General features: G+C 42.2%; 1 protein-coding gene across 5 annotated transcripts in view; it reads left to right on the top strand.

Moving 5' to 3' along the window:
* CPNE9 (copine family member 9) overlaps nucleotides 1-18,939 on the top strand; it is a 202,229-nt gene that overhangs the window by 95,629 nt on the left and 87,661 nt on the right. For all 5 annotated transcript variants that reach the window (XM_069968753.1, XM_069968754.1, XM_069968755.1 and 2 more), the window contains 2 exons: nucleotides 2,894-2,933; nucleotides 16,287-16,363. In XM_069968753.1, coding sequence (XP_069824854.1) covers nucleotides 2,894-2,933; nucleotides 16,287-16,363 — 117 coding nt within the window. The remainder of the gene's footprint in view (nucleotides 1-2,893; nucleotides 2,934-16,286; nucleotides 16,364-18,939) is intronic.

Below are 18,939 nucleotides of genomic sequence, written 5' to 3'. Positions count from 1 at the left end.
CACACATATATATTTTTTTAATTAATAATTTAGAATAAAAGGCAGAGAAATGTACCAAGAACGCAGGAATAAGGCCTGGTGCAATGCCAATAGCAAAATATGCCATCCACAAACAACACTTAAGCTGATGAAAAACCATGATGATCTATAACATAAACATTTAATAGCTGCAATATAGTACAGGGGTGCACATTACTGTACCCTCATATATTCCAATTACTACATATATATTATAATGCTGCCAATATATTGAGGGATATCTATATATCACTTTAACACTAGTATACCTTCATACATCTTCATATACAGCTGGTTGTGTTTTATGTAGATATAATCTATAATACACATCACATACACTACAATGTTACCTGTAAGTACCTATGTACAGTACATCTTTGTATTATACATGGTGCTCTAATATAGCTTTACTTACCACCATATGCTTGTTATACTGCTGTATGCCAGAAAACATACCTTTTACATACCCTCATCCGCCCTTCATACATCTTCATATACAGCTGGTTTTGTTTTATGGAGACATAATCTATAATACACATAACATACACTACAATGCCACATGTATACCTATATACAGTAGATCTCTGTATTGTATTGTGCTCTAATATATCTTTACTTGCCACCATATGCTTGTCATACTGCTGTATGCCAGTAAACATACCTTATACATACCCTCATCCAAACAGTATATAAGCTCATGCAACACCAGATATAGTCAATACACCTCCACATCAACTTCATCTCTCAATGTCATTATACAGTCAGTGTAGCCTCATGTAACATCACACAGTTTATATCTATCTATCTATCTATATATATATATATATATATATATATCTCTATCTATATATATGTACCAGAGTGCTGGTACAGATGTTGGGCCTGCTGGTGGGTTTGGTGTTTTTGTGGCTACTTGTCACGGTGGCCAGGAGCGGTAACATCCACGGCAACCTGACCTTGGTTAGGACAGGCATGAGGATGAGGTGCAGAGTGTAAGTGCAGGTGCGGTGACATAGAGTCCTACTTTAACAACTTGTAGACTTTTCTTGAAAAAGGTATCTTAGTGCAAACAGTTACAAACAGTGCTCAGGTACTTCAGGTACTGCAAAAAAAAACCCTCAATAACAATGCTTTAACAGATTGATAGGTAAGTTGATAAAAGAAACAACAACAGGAGAAAGGGACCGGATATGAGGACCTTTGCCAAATGTACTTTGTACTCAGCCGCTTGTGGTGAAGTGTTGTTAAGTTTTTGAAGAAGTCCTTGTACTACCGTATGGATGATACTTGTTATCTCACCTAACTGCCTTCTGCCCCACAGTGTTGGGTTACCCATCCTCCGGGGTAGTACGAGTCCCAGGTCTCTCCTCTGGGTGGAGCTGGCTTTGTGTGCCCTTCCTACGAAGCTGAGCGATTGTCAGTAGAGAGAGGCTGAACTTGCACTGTGCTCTGCTGTAGGGTCAGTCTTGAGCTAAAAAAAAAAAGGAGCTTAGTAGTTGCTGAGCTTGACCCATTACCCCATCTCATGATAAATTCTTTTAATTGTATTCTATGATAGGCTAGCACTCGATATAACATGATAAATACTACATAGTCATCACATAGCCTCATGCAACAGCAGGTATATCCAGTATCACTCCATATTAACCCTACCCCTCCATTGTATATACAGTGTAATGCCGTGATTCAATAACTTCCATAAGAAAAAGTGCAAAGCAGTGAGCATGCTCTGTGATGGAGTAATGCTAAATATTGCTAGTACTGTATATCTATCTATCTATCTATCTATCTATCTATCTATCTATCTATCTACCTACACAGTGGTACCTTGGTTTAAGAGTAATTTGGATTGAGAGCGTTTTGCAAGAAGAGCTCACAGTTTTTCGAAATTGTGACTTGGTTTAAGAGCATTGCTTTGGTTTAAGAGCTCACGGTACTGGGTGGGAGGGCAAGTGGGGGAGGGGCATGGTCTGCATTAGCACTGTACTCTGTACTCTGATCCAGGAAGTCTCTCTCACCTTCTAAATCATGGCAGATCCACTTCAGACTTGGGCTTACACTGCTGTATAGAGAGGCTTCTGTCACTGTCCTCCTGCACAATTTTGTGATTCTTACTTCCTGATTGGTCCATGCTGAACACACGTCCCTTCCCCCACTGCTGTCATGTGACCACAAAGACCTCTGACATCAGCTGCTTCTCTATTCTAGCCTGGTGTGCTACACTACTGCATTAGGGTGCGTGCACACTATAGAATTCCTGTGTATAACCCGCGGCGTATTCCTACGCTCGTACCGGCATGCGGCGGCGCGCATCTCCGCCCGTGCCATAGACACTATCCTATGCACGGGCGGATTCCGCATTCTGCCGAAAGAATTGACATGTCACTTCTTTCGGCAGAATGCGGAATCCAGCCGTGCATAGAATAGTGTCTATCGCACAAGCGGAGATGCGCGCCGCCGCGTGCAGGTATGAGCGACAGAATACGCCGCGGGTTATACGCGGGAATTCCGTAGTGTGCACGCACCCTTATTGGGATCTGCAGCTCCATCCTGTCTCTAAATAGTGCTGCAAACTGTATTTTCAGGTTTATGCCCTTACTATACATTATACTACACATGCTGATTGCTATACTCTAAAGCAACCTATATTATTACATATTCAGCTGTTTTAAAATGTTTGTTTCATTAATTTTACATGTTATTCAAAATAAAAAATGATTTTTGGGGTGTAAAACCAATTGTCCTTATTTCAGTGATTTCTAATGGGAAAATTTGCTTTGGTTTAAGAGTGGATTCAGATAACAACTGTTACATATTATTAACTACACAAATTATGGATTCAGGAAATCTCACATCACATATTGTTTTTCTACAGATTCAATGTGGACTCTCGAAGCTGCAATATATCAAAACATGTGAGTTGTTCATTCATGCAAATGAGGTCTTCTGCTTAGAGGTCCATTATTTCATTATGTGCAGTTGTCACCCTCTGCCCTAGCATGCTAACCATAACACATGAATACAGCTATATACTGATGTGTACAGATATAGAATAATATACATGTATATGCTATATACTAATGTGTCCAGATAGATCATGATATATGCAGATATATGCTAGTGTGTAGAAGAATACAGATGTATACAGCTAGTTACTAATGTGTACAGATATATAATCATGTATACAAAATATATAGATATGTACAGTTTTATAATATTTACAGATACATACCATACTAATTCATACTGATATAGGCTATGTTCACACAACGGCTGTAGAACGGCTGTGAATAATACGGGAATATGCGTTACCTTGCCTTCTATGGGATCCCGGCTGGAGCGTATACACATGTCAGTTTTCTGTGGCCACTATTCATTGAATAACGGCAGTGGAAAACCAAGTTGGTGCACACAGTGGAGCGAGCAGCTCCGGCCGCTCGCTCCATAGTGTGCTGTGTGGAGTTCTGATGCGGGCGCGCACGGATGTGCCCGCATCAGAACTCTGCGGCCATAGCGATCTCTGATCTTTTCAGAGACCGGCCGTTCTGTGACCCAGCTGGGTCACGAAACGGACAGTCTCTTAATGTGAGTGAACATAGCCATATAATATATACTGTTATGCACAAATAATTGTATGTACTGCTGACTTTTTCTGACTACTTACTCTTTCTTTCTTTGCATCTTTTATATTGGAACTACAGAAGGTACATGCCTGTCTATGTATCCAATCTGTCTGTCTGTCTGTCTGTCTTTCTCACAATTTCTGGGTCCCCAAATGTGTAAGACACCCCCCCCACACACACACACACACAGTCTGTCTATCTATCTATCTATCTATCTATCTATCTATCTATCTATCTATCATCTCTCTATTATGTATCTATTCGTCTCTATTTATCTATCACTATTATAATGAATGTAATTAGTAGAATGCTCAGATTTGCATTGGTCATTGCCCTTTTTTGTTCGTCTTTATTGAGAATTTATCTCTACCTTTTACTATCCTTATACCTTAGAATTCCACATACAATATAGAAATAAAGCAGGCTGGCTTGTATATATTGTTATTACATTGTGTTCTTGTGGTCTTTCCAAACACGTAACTATCGATGTTGCATTATACGCATGTACTTCAGGAGACACCTTCAAGGTTTTCAAGGACATTTCTTGTTTTCTGCTGGGTGGAAAGTGGGTTGGTGTGCTTGGCATAGAAAACCGAAGACACAATACAAGTTGTGGGGGGGAGAGGGCTATTCCATAATGATTGCTGGCTATATATAGATCTGCAGAGAGAATGGAACAAGTCTGGATCCTGCTTCAGCTGTAATAAGGAAAGATTAGCTGGAGGTTATACTAACTGAAATGAATATTGCTTACCATCCGCCCTAATAAGATGCAATGAATCAATAAGTAGTGGGTGAACTCTGCCGAGATAAGAAGGGGCTTATCAGTGGCTGCTGCTTTATTGGAGTATAATAGGAGTAATAAGAGATGTCTGAAAATATAGAAAACAACACTCATAGTAAAGTACACAGTCACATCAATAAAGCATGCAGGGTTATATGTCTAGTGCTCCTGGAGGCTACTGTTACAAAACTACAACTCCTAGCATTCCCAGTCTGTGGCCTGCTGGGAAATGCTGGGAGTTTTAGATGTGCAATAGTTGAAGAGTAGCTAGTTAGAGATCACTGCTCTAAATCTCTTATTTGAATATAAGAGGAATAGGAGACTTAGGGTGCTTTTACACAGACAGATTTATCTGACAGATTTTGGAAGCCAAAGCCAGGAATGAATTTGAGAAGAGGAGAAATCTCAGCCTTTCCTTTATGACCTGTTCCCTGTGCAAAGTCTGTTCCTAGTTTTGGCTTCAAAAATCTGTCAGATAAATCTGTCTGTGTAAAGGCACCCTTATATATAGCACATGTGCATAGCTAAAGATGGACAGCACAGCCCACCAATAACTTATAGTTGCTCTGCAGTGTACCCTCTCAGTCTTTGTGGGTACTGAATAGGATAGTTTGGGACCCGAGAAGTGCCTCCACAAAGTTAGACAGTATAGAATAGCATCACACAAATATCACTATACAGTGTCTACATGTCTGCAGTTTGAATCGTGCAAATGGGCCAATATATTCTTTATGTAAGTGCCCACTGTGCCCCTAAAGTTACTAACTGTGCCATGGGGCCCCTTAAAGTGATATTGTCACCCCACACCCTACTCTATGTGCGGTTCTGTGCAGTGGACAGTCCCTTAGGGCCCTATTCCACTGGACGATTATCGTTCAGATTATCGTTAAATCGTTCAAATCTAAATAATAATCATTTGGTTGAAATGCAGTTAACGATTAACGACCGAACGAGAAATCGTTGATCGCTTTATAAGACCTGGACCTATTTTTATCGTTGCTCGTTCACAAAACGTTCGCAAATCATTCGCATTGAATAAGACGTCGGTCGGTCATTCACAGTAGATACGAACGCAATAGCGAAGAAATAGCGAAGAAAAAGCAATCGCAAAAACGATCATAAGTAACGATTATCGTTCCATGGAAATGAGTGAACGTTTTCAGGTCTTTCGCAATAGCGGTCGTTTGAGATTGTTAATCGTTAACGATTATGCGAACGATAATCATCTGGTGGAATAGGGGTCTTATGGTCCTTTTACACGGAATGATTTATGGTTAGGTTTTGCACGATAACGATCGAATTTGAACGATGATCGTACGTGTAAATGCAGCGAACGATCAAACGACGAGCGAGAAATCGTTCATTTTGATCTTTCAACATGTTCTCAAATTATCGTTGGTCGTTCGCAAAAAATTCGCAGATCGTTCAGTGTAAGCAGTCTTTCAACGATTTCACCTATGTGTGAGATAGGCTTAAACGATCGCAAAACGATTGCATAACGAATTTTCCGTACGATTTATCGTTCCGACTAAACGCTGATCGTTATTAAAAAAACATTGTTAATTCAAAATCGTTAATCGTGCGATCGGGCGAATTATCGCTCCGTGTAAAGGTACAATTAGTCTGCCGTGAAGCTCCGCCTAGGTGACACTGTTCACTGAAATTAAGAGATTTTAGAGCAGAAAAAAGACACACACAAGCTTTATATAAGTATATATCAAATGTGCAGCATCTTAGCTTGTGTATGGTGAGGAGAACCGCACATAGAGTAAGAGAGGATGGCAATATCACATTAAAGAGAACTAATCACCCCGATTCTCTGGGTAATGCTACTAGCAGCGCCCGGAAGATCTGCTGAAATGCTCCCTTACCATATTACCCGTGTGGTCTGTACAACCTTTAGCTGCTCAAACAAAGTCTTTTATTCTGGCGCGCAACAAATGCAGAGAGCTGGGAACTAGTCCTCTGGGCTGTGGCTGTTGCATCATATAGATACACTATAACCATTACCAACACATAGTTACTACTACCAACACATAGTTACTACTACCACTATACCATTAGTAAATCACATCCACTATACAAAGAATTATTGCCCCCCCCCGCCATACACTGACCCATATAGAGTTAGATACCAGCTGTACACAAGCTCTGCACACCATATAAGTGATTACAGTGCAGTTACATCCAGGAGGTGTCTTCTCTGATCAGAGTTTCTCACTTTCCCTTCTTCTCCATCTGGCTCAGTTATCATGAAGACTTCTCCCGGTCATGACTGGTCTCTGCGTAATCTGCCAGACAAACATTTTAGGCTCTTTGCTCCAGCACTCTCACCTCTATACAAAGTTTCTATCTGTAATGCTCCATACTATAATACTATACTATACTATATTACTATAACAGTAATTTTGTGCATCTCCCCAGCTAGCATTTAGACCCTGAAACAGTGTTTAGGCCCTCACATAGTAGAAAGGCTATTCATATAATAGATAAGATCCCTCTGTATCCCTGTATAGTAGTAGGCGCCTCTGTACCCCTATATAATAGTCAGGCCACCCTCAGGTCCATATTTATATAGTAGTTAGGCCTCACTGTGCGACCCCCCCCCCCCCAGTAGCTAGTATCGCTTTGTGGCTAATCTCCAAAGCAGGTAGGAATAATCTCTCTATATCTAACTATTCCCCCCCCCCCCCCAACAGTGAGCCCATCATTATGTAGTATTCCCTGTGTAGCCATCCAATGGTTTTTTCCAGGATGACAGGTTATCAGCCCCATTAGATAGGTGCAAAGTGTCTTATTAGTGAGGGTCTGACTCCTGGGACCCCCACTGCTACTTTCTGTGTGTGACTGCTGAAGCTGGTTGAGTGCCGCTGGATTCCTCCCTAGGTTACAGCTGATCCTTCTGACAAGAGTCAACAGGCTCTCCACACACAGCTCAAGCATTGTTGTCAAACCCTAGACTTAGTTCACCATTCATTTCCTGGAGAATTACAGTATATTAGAATCAATGGGTTCTTGAGGGAACGTTCCTCCACCGAGACTCACACTCTCAGAATAAAAGTCTATTTTTCCGTCTGCAACTAATAACTCTTAATTTGGCAGGGAAGAAACAAAATTCAATATTTGCATAAACCTGCCTACTTTTACAGGAATTTATTCCGTTAACAAGTTGCTTCCCCAGGGTTGTTTAATCCTTATTTGAAAATAAAAAATCAGGACTATTCATCAGAATCAGCATGGTAAACGCCCACCACCCGGCCCTCCAGCCGCTCCGAGCCGCAACCTCTTGATTCGGGAAACAAAATGTTTTCATGCTAGGATGCGCTGAGGCCACTCAGTGATTCAGAGTAAATCAGGATCTTTGAAACATCACAGCCTGCGCAAATTTATTTGCATTAGCTGTAATTTTAGGATTTCTATTTCTGGCCTGTCTGCACTGGCAGAGATTATTCATGTTAAAACTAATTGTTCTCAGCTGACTGCTTGGCTATTTAAATAAGGGAACTTTCCTCTTCTCATTTACATGCAAAACGCAGCCTTCAAAATGGATGACAGCTGGTTGTCTTAGCGAATGTACTTTTAGAAAATGACCTTTTTATTTTAAAGAAGTTTTTTATGGTAAACATGTTTCTGAAACATTTGTGGGGATGTTTTTCTCATCTTTCATCTATATTTTATTATACTCCTGAGATCTTGAAGCCTCACAATAGACTGAAGCTTCCGGTTCTGCAGAGATCACTTCTCAGCGGATTGCTCAGTTTTAATAAAGGCAAGATTACAAGTAACACCTATATTGTAAAGCTGGATACAGATACCCCAGAACAGGGGGGTAACTAAAGTCCAGGGCTATACTTCAACAAGATTTTAACTGTCCAGCAAAAGCACTAGTCCAATACACAATACACTAAACTCTGTGCAATCCTATGGACTGCTGCTGTCAAAAGATGTATCTATATAATATATAACCATACCTGTACGGTTCTGCCACACTGTTAGCTGTTTGAAATCAAGGAAGTGACGAAAACTGGCCTCTTTGCCAACTCACATTGTCTCCTGCTCCCACTGCTCTCCCACCTTAGGAGACAAATCTTCCATGCCTCTGTCTCACATTGTGTGTTTTTGCTGAGCACAGGCTGATGATGCAGACAGGGGGCAGGGCGTGATGTCACAGAAGGCTTGGCTGGATCCCCCAATCCCCTGAGTGATTCACTATCTCTGTCCAGCCAGAAGCAGCTGCTGCAACTTCACTGATGCAAAGCTCTGCAGTAATATTAGGGCTAAATTCACACATGCTGGAGTTTCATTGCAGTACTGGAGAGTGTTCACAAAAATGATGCAGTAACACAAATGCTGCTAAATGGCACAGAGGATCAAAACCTGAACTGCCAATCCCACCTGGACAAAAAACAAGACATAAACAGTATATCCCATGTAAGATAATATCAGATAAAGTCCTTATTGTGGGGCTCAACTTCAAAGATAAAAGATGCTTGATCATAATGTGTGTGGAGATGAACATTTTTTTTTAATAAATTAAAAAAGTTATTCCAATATCAGTGTTACAGGTAGAGAATACAGCGTGCTGTGTGGTATTACAGGTAGTAACTGTGTGCTGTGTGGTGTTACAGGTAGAGAATACAGCGTGCTGTGTGGTATTACAGGTAGAGAATACAGTGCTGTGTGATGTTACAGGTAGAGAATACAGGGTGCTGTGTGGTGTTACAGGTGGAGAATACAGCGCTGTGTGGTGTTACAGGTAGAGAATCCAGGGTGCTGTGTGGTGTTACAGGTAGAGAATCCATTGTGCTGTGTGGTGTTACAGGTAGAGAATACAGTGCTGTGTGGTGTTACAGGTAGAGAATACAGCGTGCTGTGTGGTGTTACAGGTAGAGAATACAGCGTGCTGTGTGGTGTTACAGGTAGTAACAGTGTGCTGTGTGGTGTTACAGGTAAAGAATACAGTGTGCTGTGTGATGTTACAGGTAGAGAAAACAGCGTGCTGTGTGGTGTTACAGGTAGAGAATACAGGGTGCTCCGTGGTGTTACAGGTAGAGAATACAGTGCTGTGTGGTGTTACAGGTAGAGAATACAGGGTGCTCCGTGGTGTTACAGGTAGAGAATACAGTGCTGTGTGGTGTTACAGGTAGAGAATACAGCGTGCTGTGTGGTGTTATAGGTAGTAACAGGGTGCTGTGTGGTGTTACAGGTAGGGAATACAGCGTCCTGTGTGGTATTACAGGTAGTAACAGCGTGCTGTGTAGTGTTACAGGTAAAGAATACAGTGCTGTGTGGTGTTACAGGTAGAGAATACAGCGTGCTGGGTGGTGTTACAGGTAGAGAATATAGCGTGCTGTGTGCTGTTACAGGTAGAGAATACAGCATGCTGTGTGGTGTTATAGGTAGAGAATACATTGTGCTGTGTGCTGTTACAGGTAGAGAATACAGCGTGCTGTGTGGTGTTATAGGTAGAGAATACAGTGTGCTGTGTGGTGTTACAGGTAGAGAATACAGTGCTGTGTGGTGTTACAGGTAGTGAATACATCGTGCTGTGTGGTGTTACAGGTAGAGAATACAGTGTGCTGTTACAGGTAGAGAATACAGTGCTGTGTGGTGTTACAGGTAGTGAATACAGCGTGCTGTGTGGTGTTACAGGTAGAGAATACAGCGTGCTGTGTGGTGTTACAGGTAGAGAATACAGTGCTGTGTGGTGTTACAGGTAGAGAATACAGCGTGCTGGGTGGTGTTACAGGTAGAGAATATAGCGTGCTGTGTGCTGTTACAGGTAGAGAATACAGCGTGCTGTGTGGTGTTATAGGTAGAGAATACATTGTGCTGTGTGCTGTTACAGGTAGAGAATACAGCGTGCTGTGTGGGGTTATAGGTAGTAACAGGGTGCTGTGTGGTGTTACAGGTAAAGAATACAGTGTGCTGTGTGGTGTTACAGGTAGGGAATACAGCGTCCTGTGTGGTATTACAGGTAGTAACAGCGTGCTGTGTGATGTTACAGGTAGAGAATACAGTGCTGTGTGGTGTTACAGGTAGAGAATACAGCGTGCTGGGTGGTGTTACAGGTAGAGAATATAGCGTGCTGTGTGCTGTTACAGGTAGAGAATACAGCGTGCTGTGTGGTGTTATAGGTAGAGAATACATTGTGCTGTGTGCTGTTACAGGTAGAGAATACAGTGTGCTGTGTGGTGTTATAGGTAGAGAATACAGCGTGCTGTGTTACAGGTAGAGAATACATTGTGCTGTGTGGTGTTACAGGTAGAGAATACAGTGTGCTGTGTGGTGTTATAGGTAGAGAATACATTGTGCTGTGTGCTGTTACAGGTAGAGAATACAGCGTGCTGTGTGGTGTTACAGGTAGAGAATACAGTGCTGTGTGATGTTACAGGTAGAGAATACAGGGTGCTGTGTGGTGTTACAGGTAGAGAATGCAGCGTGCTGTGTGGTGTTACAGGTAGAGAATACAGTGCTGTGTGGTGTTACAGGTAGAGAATACAGCTCGCTGTGTGGTGTTACAGGTAGAGAATACAGCGTGCTGTGTGGTGTTACAGGTAGAGAATACAGCGTGCTGTGTGGTGTTACAGGTAGAGAATACAGCGTGCTGGGTGGTGTTACAGGTAGAGAATATAGCGTGCTGTGTGCTGTTACAGGTAGAGAATACAGCGTGCTGTGTGGTGTTATAGGTAGAGAATACATTGTGCTGTGTGCTGTTACAGGTAGAGAATACAGTGTGCTGTGTGGTGTTATAGGTAGAGAATACAGCGTGCTGTGTTACAGGTAGAGAATACATTGTGCTGTGTGGTGTTACAGGTAGAGAATACAGTGTGCTGTGTGGTGTTATAGGTAGAGAATACAGCGTGCTGTGTGGTGTTACAGGTAGAGAATACAGGGTGCTGTGTGGTGTTACAGGTAGAGAATACAGTGTACTGTATGGTGTTACAGGTAGAGAATACAGTATGCTGTGTGGTGTTACAGGTAGAGAATACAGTGTGCTGTGTGCTGTTACAGGTAGAGAATACAGCGTGCTGTGTGGTGTTACAGGTAGAGAATACAGTGTGCTGTGTGGTGTTATAGGTAGATAATACAGGGTGCTGTGTGGTGTTACAGGTAGTAACAGTGTGCTGTGTGGTGTTACAGGTAAAGAATACAGTGTGCTGTGTGATGTTACAGGTAGACAATACAGCGTGCTGTGTGATGTTACAGGTAGAGAAAACAGCATGCTGTGTGGTGTTACAGGTAGAGAATACAGGGTTCTCCGTGGTGTTACAGGTAGAGAATACAGTGCTGTGTGGTGTTACAGGTAGAGGATACAGGGTGCTGTGTGGTGTTACAGGTAGAGAATACAGGGTGCTGCGTGGTGTTACAGCTAGAGAATACAGCGTGCTGGGTGGTGTTACAGGTAGAGAATACAGTATGCTGTGTGGTATTACAGGTAGAGAATACAGTGCTGTGTGGTGTTACAGGTAGAGAATACAGCGTGCTGGGTGGTGTTACAGGTAGAGAATATAGCGTGCTGTGTGCTGTTACAGGTAGAGAATACAGCGTGCTGTGTGGTGTTATAGGTAGAGAATACATTGTGCTGTGTGCTGTTACAGGTAGAGAATACAGCGTGCTGTGTGGGGTTATAGGTAGTAACAGGGTGCTGTGTGGTGTTACAGGTAAAGAATACAGTGTGCTGTGTGGTGTTACAGGTAGGGAATACAGCGTCCTGTGTGGTATTACAGGTAGTAACAGCGTGCTGTGTGATGTTACAGGTAGAGAATACAGTGCTGTGTGGTGTTACAGGTAGAGAATACAGCGTGCTGTGTGGTGTTACAGGTAGAGAATAAAGTGTGCTGTGTGATGTTACAGGTAGAGAATACAGCGTGCTGTGTGGTGTTACAGGTAGAGAATACAGAGTGCTGTGTGGTGTTACAGGTAGAGGATACAGCGTGCTCTGTGGTGTTACAGGTAGAGAATACAGTGCTGTGTGGTGTTACAGGTAGAGAATACAGTCTGCTGTGTGGTGTTATAGGTAGAGATTACAGTGTGCTGTGTGGTGTTATAGGTAAAGAATAAGTGTGCTGTGTGGGAGGGACCACAATAAAAAAGGATAAAGTACTGCAAATAATTCAGTAAGGCAATATAAATGCAATGTGTGAACATAGCCTAGATGTTCTGCAACAGATTTGGGCGGGGAATGGGCAGATGGGGGACTGTGATGAACAGTGGCAGATTACAGTTTGAAATACTTTGTGTACGCGCAAGGGTGCCAACAATATCTTCAAGTAATTTGTGGTTCACTAATTCAATACATCTTAAAGGGGTAGTCCACCCAAAAAAATTTTCTTTCAAATCAACTGGTGCCATAAAGTGCCAGAGATTTGTAATTCACTTCTATTAAAAAATCTTAAGTCTTCCAGTACTTATCAGCTGCTGTGTGTCCAGCAGGAAGTGGTGTATTCTTTCCAGTCTGACACAGTGCTCTCTGCTGCCACCTCTGTCCATGTCAGGAACTGTCCAGAGCAGTAGCAAATCCCCATAGAAAACCTCTCCTGCTCTCTAGACTGGAAATAATACAACTTCCTGTTGGGCATACAGCAGCTGATAAGTACTGGAAGGCTTGAGATTTTTTAATAGAAGTAAATTACAAATCTCTGGCACTTCATGGCAGCAGTTGATTTGAAAGAAAAATTTTTTTGGTGGACTACCCCTTTAAGGCTAGGTTCACACTATGTAACTGTGCGGCTGTATTTTTTATGCGGCTGTAAATGTACGGATGAAACTCCAGCCGTGGGAAAAAATAGACATGCGGCTCAAAACATACGGTCATTTACTTTGAAATCTGGTTCAACTAAAAATAACAAATAAAATCTTAAGAAAGTGATGCAAACACCTCTGGATGCATCTGGGAAAGCAGGGAAACAGTTTACATGAATTGCTATTACCGGGGTTTGCGATACTCTGCACTAATGCCGATGTCTCTCATGGTTAATCTATTAAAATAATAAAACACATTTTCGTTGTAAAATAAAGTCCCTTTCGTTGGTCAATAATTAAATTTAAACTAATCCATCATTTTGCAATTAAATATACTGTTAAAATAAATATATATATATAAATAAATGTATATTTATATATATATTTATTTTTTGACAGTATATTTAATTGCACAATGATGAATTCATTAGAATTAAATTATTGACCAACGAAACTGAATTTATTTCATCGAAAATGTGTTTTATTAATTAAATATTAATTAGTACAGGAAGCTCCATAAGCCGTTAATTCATATTGCCGGCAAAAGAGCTTTCTGTACTAAGCATCACTTTACTTTAATGAAAACATCAAATGTTTCTTCTAATTATGTTATCACAATAGCATTATTAGAAGAAACATTTAGAATTATATGTGCGCTCAGCTGATTGGCTGTTCGGCTGAGCGCACATATAATTAGCGGGTCCGCAGCACAGTGACTTCATTGTGCTGCGGACCAGCGAAGAGGACACATCGGGGTGAGTATAGAGCTCTCCCCACCCCCTCCCCAGCACTGCACCCCTCCCAGCAAGGAAGGGGGGGTCAGTTAACCCCTTCCTTGCTGGGATGGGTGCAGTCTGACATCAGTCTGGCCCCCAAGGGGTTAAGGGGGATGCAATACATCCTCCCTTAACCCCTTGGGGGCCAGACTGTAAGCAGCGATCTGTAAAGATGCTGCATACTGTAAGGTGCACAACACCGCTCACAATGATGGGTGTTGTGCTCCTGTTTGTGTGTTTTTTGTGTGTTTCTCCCTTTTTGTTTTTCAGATATCGGTATCCTGGGGATTACGTCGGATTACGTGGACTATGTCGATGACCAGCGTTTTTTTAATGTTTTTTTTTAATAAAATGGTCAATGAGGGGTGTGGGGGTGTTTTTATTTGAATAAAAAATTTTTTTAACTTGTGTCTTGTCTTTATTTCTTTACTTTATAGACTTAGTAGTGGAAGCCGTCTAATAGACGGAATCCATTACTAAGTTGGGGCCTAGTGTTAGCTGGTATAAAATGGCTAACACTAACCCCCTATTATTACCCCAGTACCCAATGCCACCAGGGGTACTGGGAAGAGCCGGGTGCCAGTGGTCCCGGAGCGTCAAAATTGGCGCTCCTGGACCGGGCGGCAGCAGGCTGGTAAGATTTAGGCTGGGGAGGGCCTAAACCAATGGCTCTTCCCACCCTGGTGTTACCAGGCTGCTGTCGTTTGGTTTTTAACCCGGCTGGTTATAAAAATAGGGGGGACCCTATGCGGTTTTTTATAATTATTTATTTAAAAAAAAAACGCATAGGGTCCCCCCTATTTTTATAACCAGCCGGGTTAAAAACCAAACAACAGCAGCCTGGTAACACCAGGGTGGGAAGAGCCATTGGTTTAGGCCCTCCCCAGCCTAAATCTTACCAGCCTGCTACCACCCGGTCCAGGAGCGCCAATTTTGACGCTCCGGGACCACTGGCACCCGGCTCTTCCCAGTACCCCTGGTGGCATTGGGTACTGGGGTAATAATAGGGGGTTAGTGTTAGCCATTTTATACCGGCTAACACTAGGCCCCAACTTAGTAATGGATTCCGTCTATTAGACGGCTTCCACTACTAAGTCTATAAAGTAAAGAAATAAAGACAAGACACAAGTTAAAAAAAAATTTATTCAAATAAAAACACCCCCACACCCCTCATTGACCATTTTATAAAAAAAAAAACGCTGGTCATCGACGTAGTCCACGGAATCCGACGTAATCTACAGGATACCGATATCTGAAAAACAAAAAGGGAGAAACACACAAAACACACACAAACAGGAGCACAACACCCATCATTGTGAGCGGTGTTGTGCATCCCCCTTAACCCCTTGGGGGCCAGACTGATGTCAGACTGCACCCATCCCAGCAAGGAAGGGGTTAACTGACCCCCCCTTCCTTGCTGGGAGGGGTGCAGTGCTGGGGAGGGGGTGGGGAGAGCTCTATACTCACCCCGATGTTGCCTCTTCGCTGGTCCGCAGCACAATGAAGTCACTGTACTGCGGACCGGCTCATTATATGTGCGCTGAGCCGATCAGCCAATCAGCTGAGCGCACATATAATTCTAAATGTTTCTTCTAATAATGCTATTGTGATAACATAATTAGAATAAACATTTGATGTTTTCATTAAAGTAAAGTGATGATTAGTACAGAATGCTCTTTTGCCGGCATATAAATTAACGGCTTATGGAGCTCCCTGTACTAATTAATATTAAATTAATAAAACACATTTTCGATTAAATAAATTCAGTTTCGTTGGTCAATAATTTAATTCTAACGAATCCATCATTGTGCAATTAAATATACTGTCAAAAAATAAATATATATATAAATATACATTTATTTATATATCTATTTATTTTAACAGTATATTTAATTGCAAAATGATGGATTCGTTAGAATTAAATTATTGACCAACGAAAGGGACTTTATTACAAAGAAAATGTGTTTTATTAATTTAATATATTAACTATTAGAGGCATCGGCATTCGGCATGATTGGCGGCTATTTTTTAAGTACTCCGTACGGACCGCCTGTCAATCCTCGGCCGCATGTCCAGCCGCAAACAATGGTCTTGTTCATTTTTTACGGGTCCGTTTACGATCGGGCCGTAGATTCATACATAGTGTGCACTGTGCAGCCGTATATCCTATACTTTCCAGCGTACGCATGAACCAACAAAAATACCGCCGCACAATTACAGCCGCAAATACAGCCGCACAGTTACATAGTCTGAACCTGGCCTTAAAGTCTAAAGCAATAAAAATCCTGGTGCATTTAGCCCAATGTCATAGTTGACGCTGTATCTTTTCTTGTACTTCAGGACTTCCTGGGTCAGTCCTTTTGCACACTTGGAGAAGTGATTGGTTCCCAGAGGAGCAAACTGGAGAAGCCTCTCACGTGAGTAGCCACAGTGCTAAACCTGTGCGTGTATAATAGCTGTACTTTAATTCACATTGCTGATACTGTACTGCCATTCTTCTTGTCACTATGGTTCCTTACTTTGATTTAACAGGACTTTATATATGAATATTAGTGATGAGCAAGCATGCTCGTCCGAGCTTGGTACTCGTTCGAGTATTAAGGTACTCAAAGGTGCTTGAAGCTCGGATGATGCTCTTGCGATATTCGAGAAAATGGCATCATCCTTTTCCTGCAAGTTTGGGCGCAACTTTGCAGCCAATCAACATGCAGGAGACTCTTTGGTACATCGTGCGATGACGTGGGACCCATGCATGTTGATAGCAGCGATTGGTTGGTCAGATCAGATAACCCGGGCATATAAAAATCTGGGCGGCAGTGCTCGCCTCACATGCCTGCTGTGATAGATCAGGGAGAGAGCTGCTGATTGTCAGGGAGGGTGTTAGGGAGGGAATTAGCATTCCTGTAGGCAGGGATAGAAGAGAAAGAACCCAACAGCCCTTGTAAGGCCCTAAAATCCTGACTGCTGGCTGGGACTTGCAGTGCAGCTACCACGATCTTAGCTGCACACTGTGGTGATCGACTGCTGGCAGAAAGGGGACAGTAGGTGGTGCATACAGACCCCAAAGAAGTCCTCAGTACTATTTTTTTTTTTTTTTTGTGGCTGGTGCTGCTGCTGTTGTACATTGTATTGTTGTATTTGTAGTACAGCTGCATAGAACCTCACTGCTCATATGGCATACACCATATAGTACCACTTACAAACAGACTCTATACGACAACCTCCAAAAACTAGTCTGACCAGTATCTGTTGTCATCTGCAGCCAGTCTACAGGGTTGCTTTCTTTTTTAGTGCAGCCATATCCAACCTCACTGCGTAATGGTGCAGATGGCGTAATTTGGCGTAATGGTGCAATTAGGCATCCTCAGAGGCACCCATACATGCTGCCCCTGCTGTTTCCTGTCCATTTCCGTGGTGTTTCCATCATTTTCTGAGGTTGACAGGTTTCACACGACCTTCCCTCTACCGAACTTGGGTCCCCTGCAAAAATGCTTGAGTTTCCCATTGACGTTCAATGGGGTTCGTTACTTGAAGTACCCGAGCATCGGGAAATATTTGTCTCGAGTACCGAGCACTCGAGCATTTTAGTACTCGCTTATCACTAATTAATAACTTGTCCAGTTTTCATGGGACCGTCCTGTGGACCGGACTTCATAGGGAGTTTTTTTGGTATTTTTATGCACATTCCTGGAAGAATGGGGCTTTAAGATATACTGTGATATGAAGTTTGGATGTTAGTAATAATATATTAATGGGGGTATGAAATGAACTATCACTCTCATTGTGCACTGTCCATCGCCTATAGATGATAGCAAGATAAGTACAGGCTACACTACAGAGAGACCGCTATGGGTGCACAATGTTGGCATTGCATGTGCCCTGGGCAGTGGGACTGCGGTGCCAACAGCCTACCATGCCTCAGCCAGGGCATTTAGATAAAGAGCCAGGAAAGTAACCTGCATCCTTCCCCCCATTAGGTAAATCCTTCATACACACCATTATGGATTATACCTGCAATAATAGCAATGTTTTCCAATGGGCCTAATTCTATGATTGGGTAGAAACACATTATTTTAGAAAGGGGAAATGGATGTAGTCATAAGAAGTGTTCAGGACAAAGCAATTGAATCATTCGTTGTTCCATCTGTTACTATGGCCACCAAACACAATCATCAGGTGAACTTGTAGTTGCTATGAGACACACAGGGAGTATTGTGTAACATAATGTCAGTATAGTAATTGTATTTCCCCTCTCGCTACAATGATGACTACAGCAACGATGGACAGAGCGTGATAATATATTTCTTCTTGTATGGGGGATTTTTAAAGCAGAAAAATATCAAAATTGTCTCCATCAAGGGTATGCAGAAAACGAATGGAATAGCACCGCATCTGTCTACATGTTCTGTGTGTTATGGCAAATCTGCCCCATTCACTGCAACTGCAACTGGACAGGTGTGGCACTATTTCCAGTAGAAAGAGGTTCAGTTTGCATAATACTGTACAAGTTAGGGAGAAGGTAAAATTAATTTAACCCAAATCCTTTTCATAACAGAATAGTAAGTACTGCGCTGTCATTGAGCCTGCTCAGGAGCTGTGCCCGCTCCTCCACTTAAAGGGGGTGACTGTGTTGTTTAGCTTGCACCCTAATAAAAAAGTTTGAATATAATTCCATTCCTGGTCATTTAAACGTCATATAGGAACTGGACCATTTTTTATATGGAAATATGTGCATTCATTTATACTGAGAGGTCAGGATGCACATTAAGTTTAATAAATGGGGCTCATCCAGATCCCCATAGGAATATAATAAGATGAGGTCAGAATTAAAAAAAAAAATACAGAACGATCAGACTCGAGCATGCTCAAGTTGTGCTCATCTCTGGTTGTGATCAGTTTGGCTCTGATGTTCAGACCTCCACTGATATATAAAGAGGTGTGAAAAAGCATGCAACCAAGTGCTGCTCCTCCCTGCTGTAAGCACAGAACAGGA

This window comes from Dendropsophus ebraccatus, chromosome 4, assembly GCF_027789765.1.
Source record: "Dendropsophus ebraccatus isolate aDenEbr1 chromosome 4, aDenEbr1.pat, whole genome shotgun sequence".
NCBI lineage: Eukaryota > Metazoa > Chordata > Amphibia > Anura > Hylidae > Dendropsophus > Dendropsophus ebraccatus.
This window is presented reverse-complemented; position numbering and strand designations above follow the sequence as displayed.